A 12921-nucleotide genomic window follows, 5' to 3' on the forward strand; every position below is an offset into this window, starting at 1 on the left:
ATGATGATGATGATGATGAGTGTGTGTGTGTATAAAATCAACACCACAATCAATCAAATCTCAAGTCACCGAGTTCTGAGGACTACACCCTATAAATTTCTCCCGACACCTGGTCCTAGCACCTAGAATACTTCAATCACACCTACCTTTGCATCTGCTCGCCAACCAGCTCTTTGATTGTCCTGCCCTCTTGAAACCTAAATAAAAGTGGCTTTCAATCCTTTTCCATCAGAGATGGCAGTTCAAATACCCTTGGGACTTCTGTTGATTTGCAGGAGGTTTTCACTCTCATAATTTCCTCTGCCCTCAGGCTCCAACTTTCACAAATACCACTTCTGTGCCCAAACACATGGGCCTGAAACTCAGCCCCTCCAGCAAATTCTACAGGTGACCCACTCACACAGAGCATCTAAGAGTGTAGCAAACATTAGTGAAGACTGGGATTTGAGGAGGTGGGGAAGTGTTTGCTATTCAAAATGCACTTCCCATGAAGCCTGAGGCATTTGCAGTTTTAAATGCTCTGACCTTCTCACCATCTGGATATTTCCATTAGCTGTTTGTTCCTTCTATATCCCAGCATCACACCATCTTGCGGGCTCTTCACACCATGCTTTTTCTAGCCCCTTTGCTCTTATCTCTCCCCCTTACTTTCTGGAATAAAATCATTGTTCTCTGTGTAATATGAATACTAATTTGGCTGTTTTTCTGTTTGCTTAGATCCCTCTGCTCACACTGTCATTGCTCACTTCTCTCCCGATTGGCTCATTATCATGCATTTTTTCATCAAGCGTTCTCCCCAATAGGAATTTGGGAGTCAACAGTTAACATAATTTTTTTCTTCTAGTACAGAATGCAAATCTGATCATTTTACTCCCCTGCTAAATAGCCCATGGGTGGCTTCCCATAGCCTTTAGCATAAGCCTCAAGTTTTTTAGAAGGACCTACACAATATCCCATGATCTCGTCTCCACTATTGACCTTTCTGATACTATTCTGGCTTCTCAAATGCATTATGCTTTCTCCAGGCCCCAGGTCTTCACTTCTCTGTTCTTCAGAAATCCTATTCTTTCTCCACCTCATCACCAGGCCAGCTCTTACTGTAGCCTATACTGACCTGTAGTCTCTTTCTTCCTCTACATTAGATCCTCCTCCTAGGTCTTCTTTGATCATCATGAACTTCTTAACCATGCCTTTTGCGCTCCTAATTACTTATTTTAAATGGTGTATTTCCTCTTTTCTTGTAGACTACCAACACCACTAGGGCAGAAACCCCATTTCTTTTCCTAACCCTCATATCCCTAGCCCCAGGCAAACAGGAGGCACTCAATTTTTCAAGAACTGCTAGAAGGTAGACATTGCACAGAGCCTGTACGTGAAGTATTACACTTCATCTCCCTTAATAGTCTGGGCTTTCATTTATCTGGCACGGAGGGATCAGCCTTCTAGGAAAACCATAAAATCCCAGTGCTGATGGAGGACATGAGAAGCTATTTGCATGAAAGCTCTGATAACGTTGTTGTTTTTTTAACCACTCAACAAGGAGGGGAGTTAAAGCGCAGTGCTGGGGAAAGGTCACAGGGGACACACCTAAATATGCTGTGAACTGCGTGTTTGGTGAGCAGACTGCATTCTTTGTCAGCTATCATCAGGATTTAATTAACTGGTGTCACAGTTGGAGAGACACTTCATGCCTGTGGGAAAATTTGACTGAACCCATCCATTCTAAAACAAATGATCAGCACCGTCATCTTTCAGAGTATCTTTCAAGAAGTGGGACAGCTACATGTTTACAAGCATCTGTCTGAGGTAAAACCATTTCAATGCTATAAATACCGAAAAGGATAGAAAAGAGGGGTGGAGAATAAAAAAAAGAAAAAAAGAATTCAGGCAAAATTATGTTTGTCGGTGCTTCATTTTATGAGAAATAACACTTGTTCCACAGGCAGAATTAACCTGTCAGGAACCCCTATTTTTCATAATACATTAAGTCAGAAAAATATTGCATGTTTTTAGAATTTGTCAGGTCACTGAACTGTGGAGAACAAACGTGTTTTGGGGCTTTCTGGGTGCTGGATGGACCCACCTCCTCCCAAGCCTATCATCAGCCAGGCACAGCTTCACAGGTCCCTGGACTTCTCAGCACAGTAGGTCTTGGAAACTGTTCCCATGGTAATCTTCAGGCTAACAGGTTAGCTCTGAAATAATAGCAAAAGAAAGGCTGGCTGTCTTGCTTCTAATACTATAAAACAAGGTAATACTGATTACTAAATAATTAGACTGAAAGTCAGAATGGTCATTGAACAATATACAAATCATTGTATTAGTGACCAAAAAAGATACAATTTCTGACATTTACACATCCCCAGGAAAATCAATGAGAAAGCATAGATCATAAATTTTGTAGCAACAATTAGCTATTGTTTTTGGACGATCTATTAGATATCAGGTGTTGGGCTACAAAATATACACATATAATCTTGTTTTTATCCCACAAAAACCTCATCATATTAGACTTTAGTATTTCCATAATTTATCTTAAGCAACTGAGGCTCAAGGAATTAAAACAAGAGATTATCCCTTAAGTGCGATTTGAACCTCGGTTCAACTATCTCCAAATGATGCTCTCCCATACAGTGGGTTCCCTTTCCATTTTGATGGTTATTTCTTTTGCTGAGTAGAAGCTTTTTAGTTTGATGTAGTCCCATGTGTTCATTTTTTCCTTTGTTTCTGTTGCCTTAGGTGATGTATCAGTGAAAATTCTGCTGCGTATGACGTCTGAAATTTTGTTGCCTACATTTTCTTCTAGGATTTTTATAGATTCACAAGTCACATTTAAGTCTTTTATCCATTTTGAGTTTATTCTTATGTATGGTATAAGTTGATGGTTTAGTTTCATCTTTTTGCATGCAGCTGTCTAATTTTCTCAACACCATTTATTAAAGAGGCTGTCATTACCTCTTTGTATGCTCTTGCCACCTTTGTTGAATATTAATTGGACATAATGTTTTAGGTCAGTTTCTGGATTCTCTGTTCTATTCCATTGATCTCTATGCCTTTTCTTGTGCCAACACCAGGCTGTTTGATTATAGTAGCTAGCTTTGTAGTATAACCTGATATCTGGTATTGTGATCCCACCTACTTTGTTCTTCTTTTTCAGGATTGCTGTGGCTATTCCGGGTCTTTTTTGGTTCCATGTGAATTTTTGAAGTATTTGTTCTAGTTCTGTGAAATATGTCATTGGTATTTTGATGAGGATTGTATTGAATCTATAGATTGCTTTGGGTAGTAGGGACATATTAATGATGTTAATTCTTCCAATCCATGAACAAGGTATGTGCCTCCACTTTTTTATATCTTCCTCTATTTCTTTTTTCAATGTCCTGTACTTTTCTGCAAATAGGTCCTTTACTCTTTGGTTAAGTTTATTCCTAGGTGTCTTAATTTTTTTTCGCCATGATGGTAAATGGGATTTTTTTTTAGTTTCTCTTTCTGTGAGTCCATCATTGGTGTATAAGAATGCCATTGATTTCTTGATGTTAATTTTGTATCCTGCTACTTTGCCAAATTCATTTATCAAGTCTAGTAGATTTTTTATGGAGTCTTTAGGATTTTCTATGTATAATATCATGTCATCTGTGAATAATGACAGTTTCACTTCCACCTTTCCAATTTAGATCCCTTTTATTTTTTTCTTCATGTGCTTTTTAATGATGCGTTTAGACAACACAGGTACCCTCCCATTTTCTAACTATTCCATCATTCAATCCTCTTATGCTTGACTGCTTCTCACATTAATGTTACCTGCCTGACATTTGGGTTTGGATGCCTTAACCAAATGAGAGGCATGAAAGGTGAGGGCATTATGAAATTGTAAAGACAGAAATAAGTGTATCTGAGCATGTCAAACATGAAAGGCAGAGCTGGCGTGAATGTGGACTCCGGCAAGGTGAGAGGACTGACGTGCTCTCCCTGAAAAGACGCATTCGGGACACCCATGGAGAAGTCTGGTATTACACAGCAGAGCGGTGTATGCGGTTCAGAGCAGTTTCTGGCAGCATATAATAAGCACTGCATGAGTTCATGGTCTTTATTGTGCTATCATCATCCTTATCATCATCATTGCTATTATTATTGATCAGACACAATTCTAGGAAGGATGAAGGCACATTAGACCTTTGTTTTCTCTTTACTCCCAAATAGAGTGCATCCCCAGTGTCCTGCAAAGTTCCTAATACACCATTGCTCAAAACACATCTGAAGAAAATTGCGTAAAAAATGCAAAATAAGGGGAGCCATTTCTAGCCTTTGAGATCAACCTCCAAATTCTGCTCAGACAATTTTTGAAAGAGAGTTGTAAATAATTCTAAGGAAGTGCCAGGAGGAGCCTGCCCTGGCAGGGCAGCTCTGTGACTTTGATCTTCCTGAAGGACCTAAAAGGAGTGAATATCTTGCTAGAGATGGTTTCCTGGGAGATAGACAGGAGGCTAAGTGGATGAATTACATAATGTCTGCAGAGTATCACGGCTATCCATAAGTGCTATATAAGCACCGGATATCATTAATATTACTATTTAAAAGAGTTGAACATCCCATTACTTTTTATGTGGTAACCTTAGCACAGCAGAATTTTTTAAAGTGTTCTTTCTAAAATGCCCTCTAGTAAGTCTAATCATTGATCAGGTTGCCAACTGGAGCACTGGTAATGTGCTAGAGACACGCCACACAGGCAGATTTGGGGCAGCCAGCACTGGCTCAAGCTCTCATCACATCTTACCTGAACTGTTGCAAAAGTATCCTTACTGCCTACTGGCCTTTGATGGGCCCAGTCCACTGATTCCTAACTATGCTGGTCCACACTCCTAACTATATTGGTCTTTCTAAACTGTGATCTATCTAACCATGTCATTTTTCTGCATTGAAATGATTCATCATTTCTTTTCGCCCAGATGATATCTAAACTCCTTAACTCGACACATCTTGGACAGGGCTATCAACCCTCTCCTCTGAGCATCCTCCCACTATCCAGCCACTTCAGAAGACTGTGAGGTTTCTTTCCCCTTCTCCAGATCATTTTTCTGACCTGTGTTCCCCTGGTAAACTCCTGAGCATCTTCCAAGCATTGCCTCCACCCTGAAGCCCTCCTTCACCCCCATCTGCAGAAGCAGAACTGATTGCTTCTTTCTCTTTATGTCTATAGCACTGGCACATTCTCTTGTACTGACCAGAACATTTGGCTGGCTGCAAACTTTGGAAGTCCAGCTTCAAACACTTAAACCACAAACTGACATTTTTCTTTTCTTTTTTGATTTTAGAGAGAGAAGAAGAGAGAGGGAAAGAGAGATAGAAACATCAAAGAGAGAGAACATTGATTGGCCACCTCTTGCATGCTCCCCACTGGGGATTTAGCCCACAACCTGGGCATGTGCCCTGACCAGGAATCTAATCGGTGACCTCCTGGTGTATGGGTCAATGCTCAACCAGAGAGTCACACCAGCTGGACCACAAACTGAGATTTATTTACTCTTGTCCTCATACTGCACAGTGGCTGGGCCTTAGGATGATTGAGACCAGGACCTTTCCTTCAAGCAGCTTTCTTCATGGGACAGAAATTATAGACACTGGCTTTTCAGTTGTACATCCTGGGAGCTAGAGGAGAAAACTCCTCCCCACTAACTCCAGTTCTAAAATTTCAGAGCAAGTGTTCTAGTTGGTGGGTGTGGTTCACATGTGCATCCCTACAATGATCTTCATGGAGAGGGAGCTGGGTACAATGGTTCACCAGACTGAGTCAAGGTCCCCATCAGACCCCCTCTTGGCTTTATAGTGGGAAAGAATCAGGGCTCTAAAAGAAGAAGGTACGATCTTAGCAGAGATTCCAGACAGGCAGAGAAAACAGGAATCACTGGGCAGTTTTTCAGAGTCCATAGCTAATAACACTCAGCTGGTGTTTTAATTATGCATGTGCATGTGCCCTTGTTACTACAGCCTCAGCTCCTGGAGTCCAAGAACCTTGTCTTACTCATCAGCCTGTCGGCACACCTAACATGATGCCCGAGGCCCAGTTGACACTTAGCTAATGTTTGTTTGTTGTCGAATTAGCGAATGGATTGCTCTACAAGGTTGTGAATAAAATATCCAGTGAACATAATTAAGAATCGTGTAGTGTTTTGAAGTTAATTACATGAAAGTTTATAGAACCCCTATCAGTAAAAGGTCATTGAGTGATTTGAGACTTAACTAAAACAAAATAAGTACTTTGAAATACAACTAATAAGTACTGAGTTCATACTATTGTCATTTTTATGAAAGCCATTTAATTGTTACAAACATTTCACGAGTTGTAGGAGTTACCACTATTTCATACATTAAGAGGACGAAGGTAGGAGATGCTTGGGTTTCCCAAGTTCTCCCAGGTCATAGCTGCAGGGAAGAGATGGAAAGTCAGGCTCTCTGATGCGTTTATTGCTGTACTCCTAGGCAAATTATTTAACTTCTCTGAGTAAAATGGGGAGAGTAACACTTATTTCTCAAGATTTTTATAAAGAATTAAAAAAAAAAAAACATATAAAACATCTAGTGAAAAGCCTGGTCCAGATTAGGTTATCAATAGATAATAGTAGTTACATTTCTCAGGATGCTGGAGGACTTCCTGAGATTTCTGACTGGTATGTATCGGTGGCCAGTCTTCCTTATCCCACACCCTAGGGACTCATCCTGCATTGTCTGCCCCTTTGCTGCTGCCCACTCTGTCCCCAGCATGTTCTGGAGCCTCCAGGACTGGCTATGGAGCAGGAACAGGCTCCTGGGTTCCTCCTTCCTCGCTGCAGCCAAGCACGCCGGCCCTTTTCACCGCCTCAGCAGCTCACCGCAATCTTCAGGGAAGAGTCGTACCGATGACATGTGGGTCCCAGACCTTGTCCCGGCATCAGTTTGTATCACTGTTCTCTCAAGTGTGAAATGAGCTGTTGAACCGAAGAAATTTCTATATTAAAGTTTGTTATGCAAAGGAAATTTTAGTAATAATATTTTCACGTTTTCACTGCAGAGTTAAGCAATACTATTACCCAGTCTCAGAAAAAGGAAAAAAAAAAAAAGTTTTAGATATTTTCCTCTCCACCAAATTAATTAGTGTTGGCCTTGCCTACGTTTGTCAGATCCATTACTGTTACTATTAACTCTTCCTTCTTGCTCTGTTTCTCAGCAGGGGTTACATGCCTGCAGCGTGTATTCGGAATTGTTTCTTGAATATAGATTCTAGGAAGAGCTGAAGCAAAGAGACAGAGAAGAAAGAAATAGCACGATGACATTTCTTTTAGGCTCACTGCCTAGATCTCACTTGGCCTGTTGCCTTCTTCTCATTAACCCCACTACTGAATCTGATGAGCCCGCCCTGATTTATTTTTAGCAACCTGAAAGGCACTGCCAGAGCTGATTTTCATGGGTGATACACTCATCTACAAAGCTGCCCTTCGATTCTGGAAGATTAACCCCTTCCCTGGAAGATTTACTATCTACAAAGCATCGTGACACATTCGATATATATTTCTTAAACACTTTACATGATTGAGTCTATTCTTTTATCATCATAAAACTTTCAAATATTGGCTGTTAAAGCAGAGTGAAAAATTCTTGATAAATATGAATGTGATGTGTGTAAACTTACTGTCTTCTGAGTTAGTGAACCAGCTCTGTAATCACTAATGAATGGAAGCCAGACTTCAATGCTACTGCATGTTCAGTGCCTGGTTTAGGCTCACAGATCCACCAGGGGCCACTGGTAACAGAGTCATGCACCTCTTTATGACCAGGAGTCACTAGGAGAAATAAGCATTGTTAGGCAATTCTGTTGCTGTTCAAACATTATAGAGCTCCCTCGTATAATCCGCGATGGTATAGCCCACTATTCACCTAGGCTATATGGTCCTATTTGTTACTATACAAAACAATATGAGATTAAATCAAGCAGCACTTACGAGGCTGCTGCTGGCGTCACACAGCCTACTCTTCCACAGCAAACGTTTTCATAAGTAGAAAGAGTACACCTTAAAATAATGATAACATGTATAGTGTAGTAAACACGTAAATCAGTAACACAGTTGTTAATTATCGGGATCAAGTATTATGTACTTATACACAATGGAGTACTAGGCAGCTGTAAGAAAGAAAGATCTCTTATCCTTTGAGACGACATGGAGGGACCTGGAAAGTATTATTCTAAGTGAAATAAGCCAGTCAGAGAAAGACAAATACCACATGATCTCACTTATATACAGAATATAATGAATGTAACAGTCTGAGGAATACGGTAGACCCAGAAACATGGAAGTAGGGCACAGACTGACATCCTCAGAAGAGGGGGTGGGAGGTGGGAAGAGATAAGCCGCAGAACTTATATGCATGTATGCATAACCAATGGACATGAACAACAAAGCCGGGGACAGGGCGGGGGGGATGGGGAGGAGGGTTTCAATGGGGTAAAAAAGGAGAAACATCTATAACAAAAAATAAAATTAAAATAAAAAAAAAGTATTATGTACTGTCTGTAACTGTATGTGCTATACTTCTATGTGACTGGCAGCACAGTAGTAGGCTTGCTTACACCAGCATCACCTCAAACATGAGTGATGCCTTTTGGCTTTACAACATTACAAATGCTACGAAGACACAACAGCTACAGCCAACACTAGGCAATAGGAATATTCAGCTCAATCATAATTTTATGGGACTCTCTCACATATGCAGTCTGCTGTTGACCAAAACATCATCATGAAGTGCATGACTGTACAGAATGGGTCCCATTCTATGTTTGGTCCCAAAAGTACTCTTGGTTTGCTAACTGGCCAGGAACCTCTGGGGTGGAATTGGAAACCAGTCCTTGTACAGGAGGACAGGGAGAGCTGGAAGAAAGGCAAACCACTCCAGACTGGTAAGTGGCAGGTTTCATAAGCAAGGGGACTTACCTTCAGGAAGCTTGTCTTAGACTGCCCAAGCTGAGTAAATGTTCTCACAGCCCACAAAATCTTACAAGTTTAGAGTCCTTAATGGGGTTCAGTCACAAACACAAGAGGCCTTCACTGGGGTCAGTCATGTAGACCACCAAGGCGGTCTCAACAACACATTTCTATCTCAGTGCTGTAATCCTGGGGCAGCTTCGAGATCCGGAAAGACAAGCTGAACACATATTCCAAGGACAGGGGAGCCTCCAATTGCCAGGGTCCAGCTCTGGGGTCAACCAGAGGTCATGTCCTCTCGATGACCTCCCCTAACAAGTACAGAACTCAATATTAGAAACCTAACCATGTGTCTGAGGATAAGACCATGTGGATAAAGAGACATTAAAAAATGTTAAGGATTACCCAGGTCACAAAGCACGTAGCATAGGCGAGGGGGTGACTGTGAGTCCGGGCTTGCTGGGCGGCTGGACATGCGTGTAGGTGTGCACAGTGTCAGTGGTGGGGGTGGTCTTGGGCTGGTCCTGGAGCTGGATATACAGGTAGAAATAAGACACAGCCCCTGTCCTTAGAGGACTTAGGGTCTAGTGTGCTTAGAATATGAACACCATTAAATCTACTGAATGTTAACAGAATTAGACTGTTAAAAGTCTAGGACCTGTAAGAATTAGATTTCTGAAAAAAATAATAAGAAAAATATTTATACATTTTTAAGGTCTGTATAGCCTCTTTTATGGTACTGATAATAGAGTATGCTTTTTTATGGTACTGATAGTAGTGTATGCTTGATTTGTCTAATGACAATATGGGTGGTACCACAATCAATAAATCGATTAATTCTAAGGGGCAAATGCCTCCCTATAATTAATGCAATCAGCAATTTTTTCATTCATTTAACCAGCACTTATCAGCTGTATGCTGTATATCAGGCTCAGTGTGTTGAAAGGGAAACACAAACATATGTAGAACAACAATGAAACTCAATGTTGATTTGTGCTAACCAATGGTTAAGAGACCAGGCAAGAAGTGTCACCTTGGACAAGTGACTTAATCTTTCTGAACCTTGTTTCCTCAACTAAAAACTGAGAATGAAAATAATGTCATCTCATGAGGTCATTGGAGTATTAGATGAGATGACTGTGTTTATAGACTGCCTGGCTTAGCCTCTGGATCCTTATCCTTAACAACTTTCCGCAATTTTCTGTCCCACTTCCACGGAAGAGAAGTCTGAGGTTCAGAGTGATGAAATCACTTTCCCAGGGTCTGCATACCCAGAAGATCAATTAAAACAAAGTAACAAGTGGTGCAAAGTGTCTGAGTCTTGTGTGAAACCAGAGAGCAGAAGGGCTCATTCAGCCTGTGGAGTGTGGGAAAAAAATCAGGAAAAAATAGTTAAACCAACTACACAAATGGTTTTTTCAAATGCTGTCCATAAACATTTACCTGCAAACTTGGAGCAAAGTTTTCAGTCCATTAACTGCTGACTTTCCCATATATGCTGCGGATCCGCAGTCCGGTCCCTTCTACAAAGAGCATCTTAGCTTCTACTATTAAGGACTGGCTAGCCATTGATGAAAAGATTGTCACAGGTTTCTCAGTGCTGGCTTTTAGTAATTTCAGAGCTGACAGGTGAGAAGGGAAGGAGGAAATAACTGCCTTGAGACATTCTTCTAGACTTCTCCTAAGACGACCACAGCATTGCCCCCCACCGTAAGATAACGTGCTCCCTGAAACCATGGAGCTTCTCCAGCAGAGCCGGAAACAAGGACTTCTCTGGAAGTTGAATGCCAAGACGATTTTCATTCATTCATTATTTACTCATTTCCATGATGTTTATTTTGAGTTTTTTACATGACACAACCCATGAATTGGACGCAACTTTTCAATGAAGAAGAATCCTTAAAGTAAAATCCTAAAAAAATCATGAGACATAAGAGAGTTCACCTCTCTTTCTGCCTTTCCCTGTAAATGGTGTAACTGTATTTTCCAAAGTCATGCTTACCACAGCATTCGTCTTGGAAAAATTATTTCAGTATAATTTTATTGCTAATAATCTGAATTTGACCTCCATTTCCATGTTTTCTCTTTTCTTAAACAGAACGCTACAACATTCCATGTAACTGTTCAAGATGATAATAGCATCGTTGTCTCTTTAGAAGCTTCAGATATCATGAGTCCATCATCCGTGTATGTTGTGAAGATAACCGGTGAATCAAAAAATTACTTCTTCGAATTTGAGCAGTTCAACAGCACTTTGCCTCCTCCTGTTACCTTTAAGGCCAATTATCATGGCCTTTACTATATAATCACTCTGGTAGTGGTAAATGGACATGTGGTTACCAAGCCATCCAGATCAATCACTGTGTTAACAAGTAAGCATCATGTATAATATTGCCCTCTGTGTTTCTTCTTTGCTTGTATTCTCATGGGATTCTAATTAAGAGAAATCAGCTCAGAATGGCAAGATCAAGTGAAGTCAAGTAACATAATTTTGCTTTCAAGTGACATTAGTTGAAAGTTCTGCATATATTAAGAATACAGTTTCTTGCTGAAGTTTAGTAATGTGTTACTATTATATTTTGTTTAAAATGTTTAAAACGAAAAGAAGGCAAACCTTAATGAGGTATTTTAAGACTGAATGACAATTTCAGATTCATGATTGGACCATGTAATTTTTTACTATATAACTTAATAGTATAACCGCAATTAAGGTATTTTTTTAATAACACATATTCTCATACTAAGCAGTTTGCTTTATGAGACATGAGTTTATTCTCGAATATTTAGCCTGCTTAAATTCTATTTTACATTTTTATCTGAGAGACAGATAATATTATTTATCCAGTCACTATTCCCCACCTCATCTTGATAATAGCCTTGGCATCCAGTGCCCAAGAAAAATGCCAAGAAAAAAAAATCATTGGTATTTTAAAGTTCAGTAGTCCATGTCTTAAAAAGTTAATGCTGATATTAGGAATTTTTAAAAATTGGTTTTAACTATATGTGATGTTCACTTTACTCAGACTTTAATACCTGATCTCAAAGTAAGATGCAATTCCACTGTATATGTTGAGGTGTGGAAGAGAAACTGTTATCTATAATGTAGTAGAGCAATTTAATGGCTCAGCAAAGTTCTTTTTGCCCATTACTCTTCAGTGCAAATTTTTCAATACCTGCAATTTTTTAAATAACAGCTATATGTGATCATTCTGTCAACAGTTAAAGAAAAGGACATAGTGATATTTTCTGTTGGGATAAAGGACAGAAACACCAAGAAGCAAGAACTCAGAATCAAGCTAGAGGACATACATTTAACATGTCAATAAAAAATTAATTAAAGTTTGCCTTGGCAGAGTCCCAGATCCACTTTGGGTCCTAAAATTAGGAATGGCACAGACATAAGACCTTCAGGATTTATAGATATAATAAACAAATCTAGGGCCTAGTTGAATCAAAGGAAGAAATTCTCTGGAAAAATACTTTCTTAAACAAGTTCTACAAAAGGTGAATTGGGAGTAAATAGATCCAGACAGCAGATGTAGGTACATAATACTTATAATACATCTCTCTGAAATCAGAAGCTTTGCCTCATTCATTTTCATAATTTCATAAGCATCTAACGTGAGCCTTATGTTTAATAGGTGATCAATAAATATTAATTAAATTTAGTTAAGCAAATACTAGGAGGAAGAGCCATGAATAAAAGACTAAAACACAAAGCAAAATGAAACTGTAGTTACTCGCTGACTCAACATTCAGTTGCTTGCCCTCAGCCACGCCTGATTAGACAGAGCCGGACAAGTCAGTCCTTCAGCTAATGGCTCATAAAAAATTTTTATAAGTATTTGATTAGAAGATTTCTAGAATAACTCATTAGAACACGCTATGAGTTCTATTTAAAGTATTTTCTATGTTCCTTTGTGATTTAATCTTTGACATGTGGGCTTGAAAGTGCGTTGTTGAATGACCA

General features: G+C 39.7%; 1 protein-coding gene across 2 annotated transcripts in view; it reads left to right on the top strand.

Moving 5' to 3' along the window:
• Positions 1–12921, top strand: part of PTPRO (protein tyrosine phosphatase receptor type O) — a 210907-nt gene that overhangs the window by 101690 nt on the left and 96296 nt on the right. For both annotated transcript variants that reach the window (XM_036251440.1, XM_036251441.1), the window contains exon 2: positions 11050–11323. In XM_036251440.1, coding sequence (XP_036107333.1) covers positions 11050–11323 — 274 coding nt within the window. The remainder of the gene's footprint in view (positions 1–11049; positions 11324–12921) is intronic.

The sequence above is a fragment of the Molossus molossus genome, unplaced genomic scaffold, assembly GCF_014108415.1.
Source record: "Molossus molossus isolate mMolMol1 unplaced genomic scaffold, mMolMol1.p scaffold_m16_p_10, whole genome shotgun sequence".
NCBI classification, from domain to species: Eukaryota; Metazoa; Chordata; class Mammalia; order Chiroptera; family Molossidae; genus Molossus; species Molossus molossus.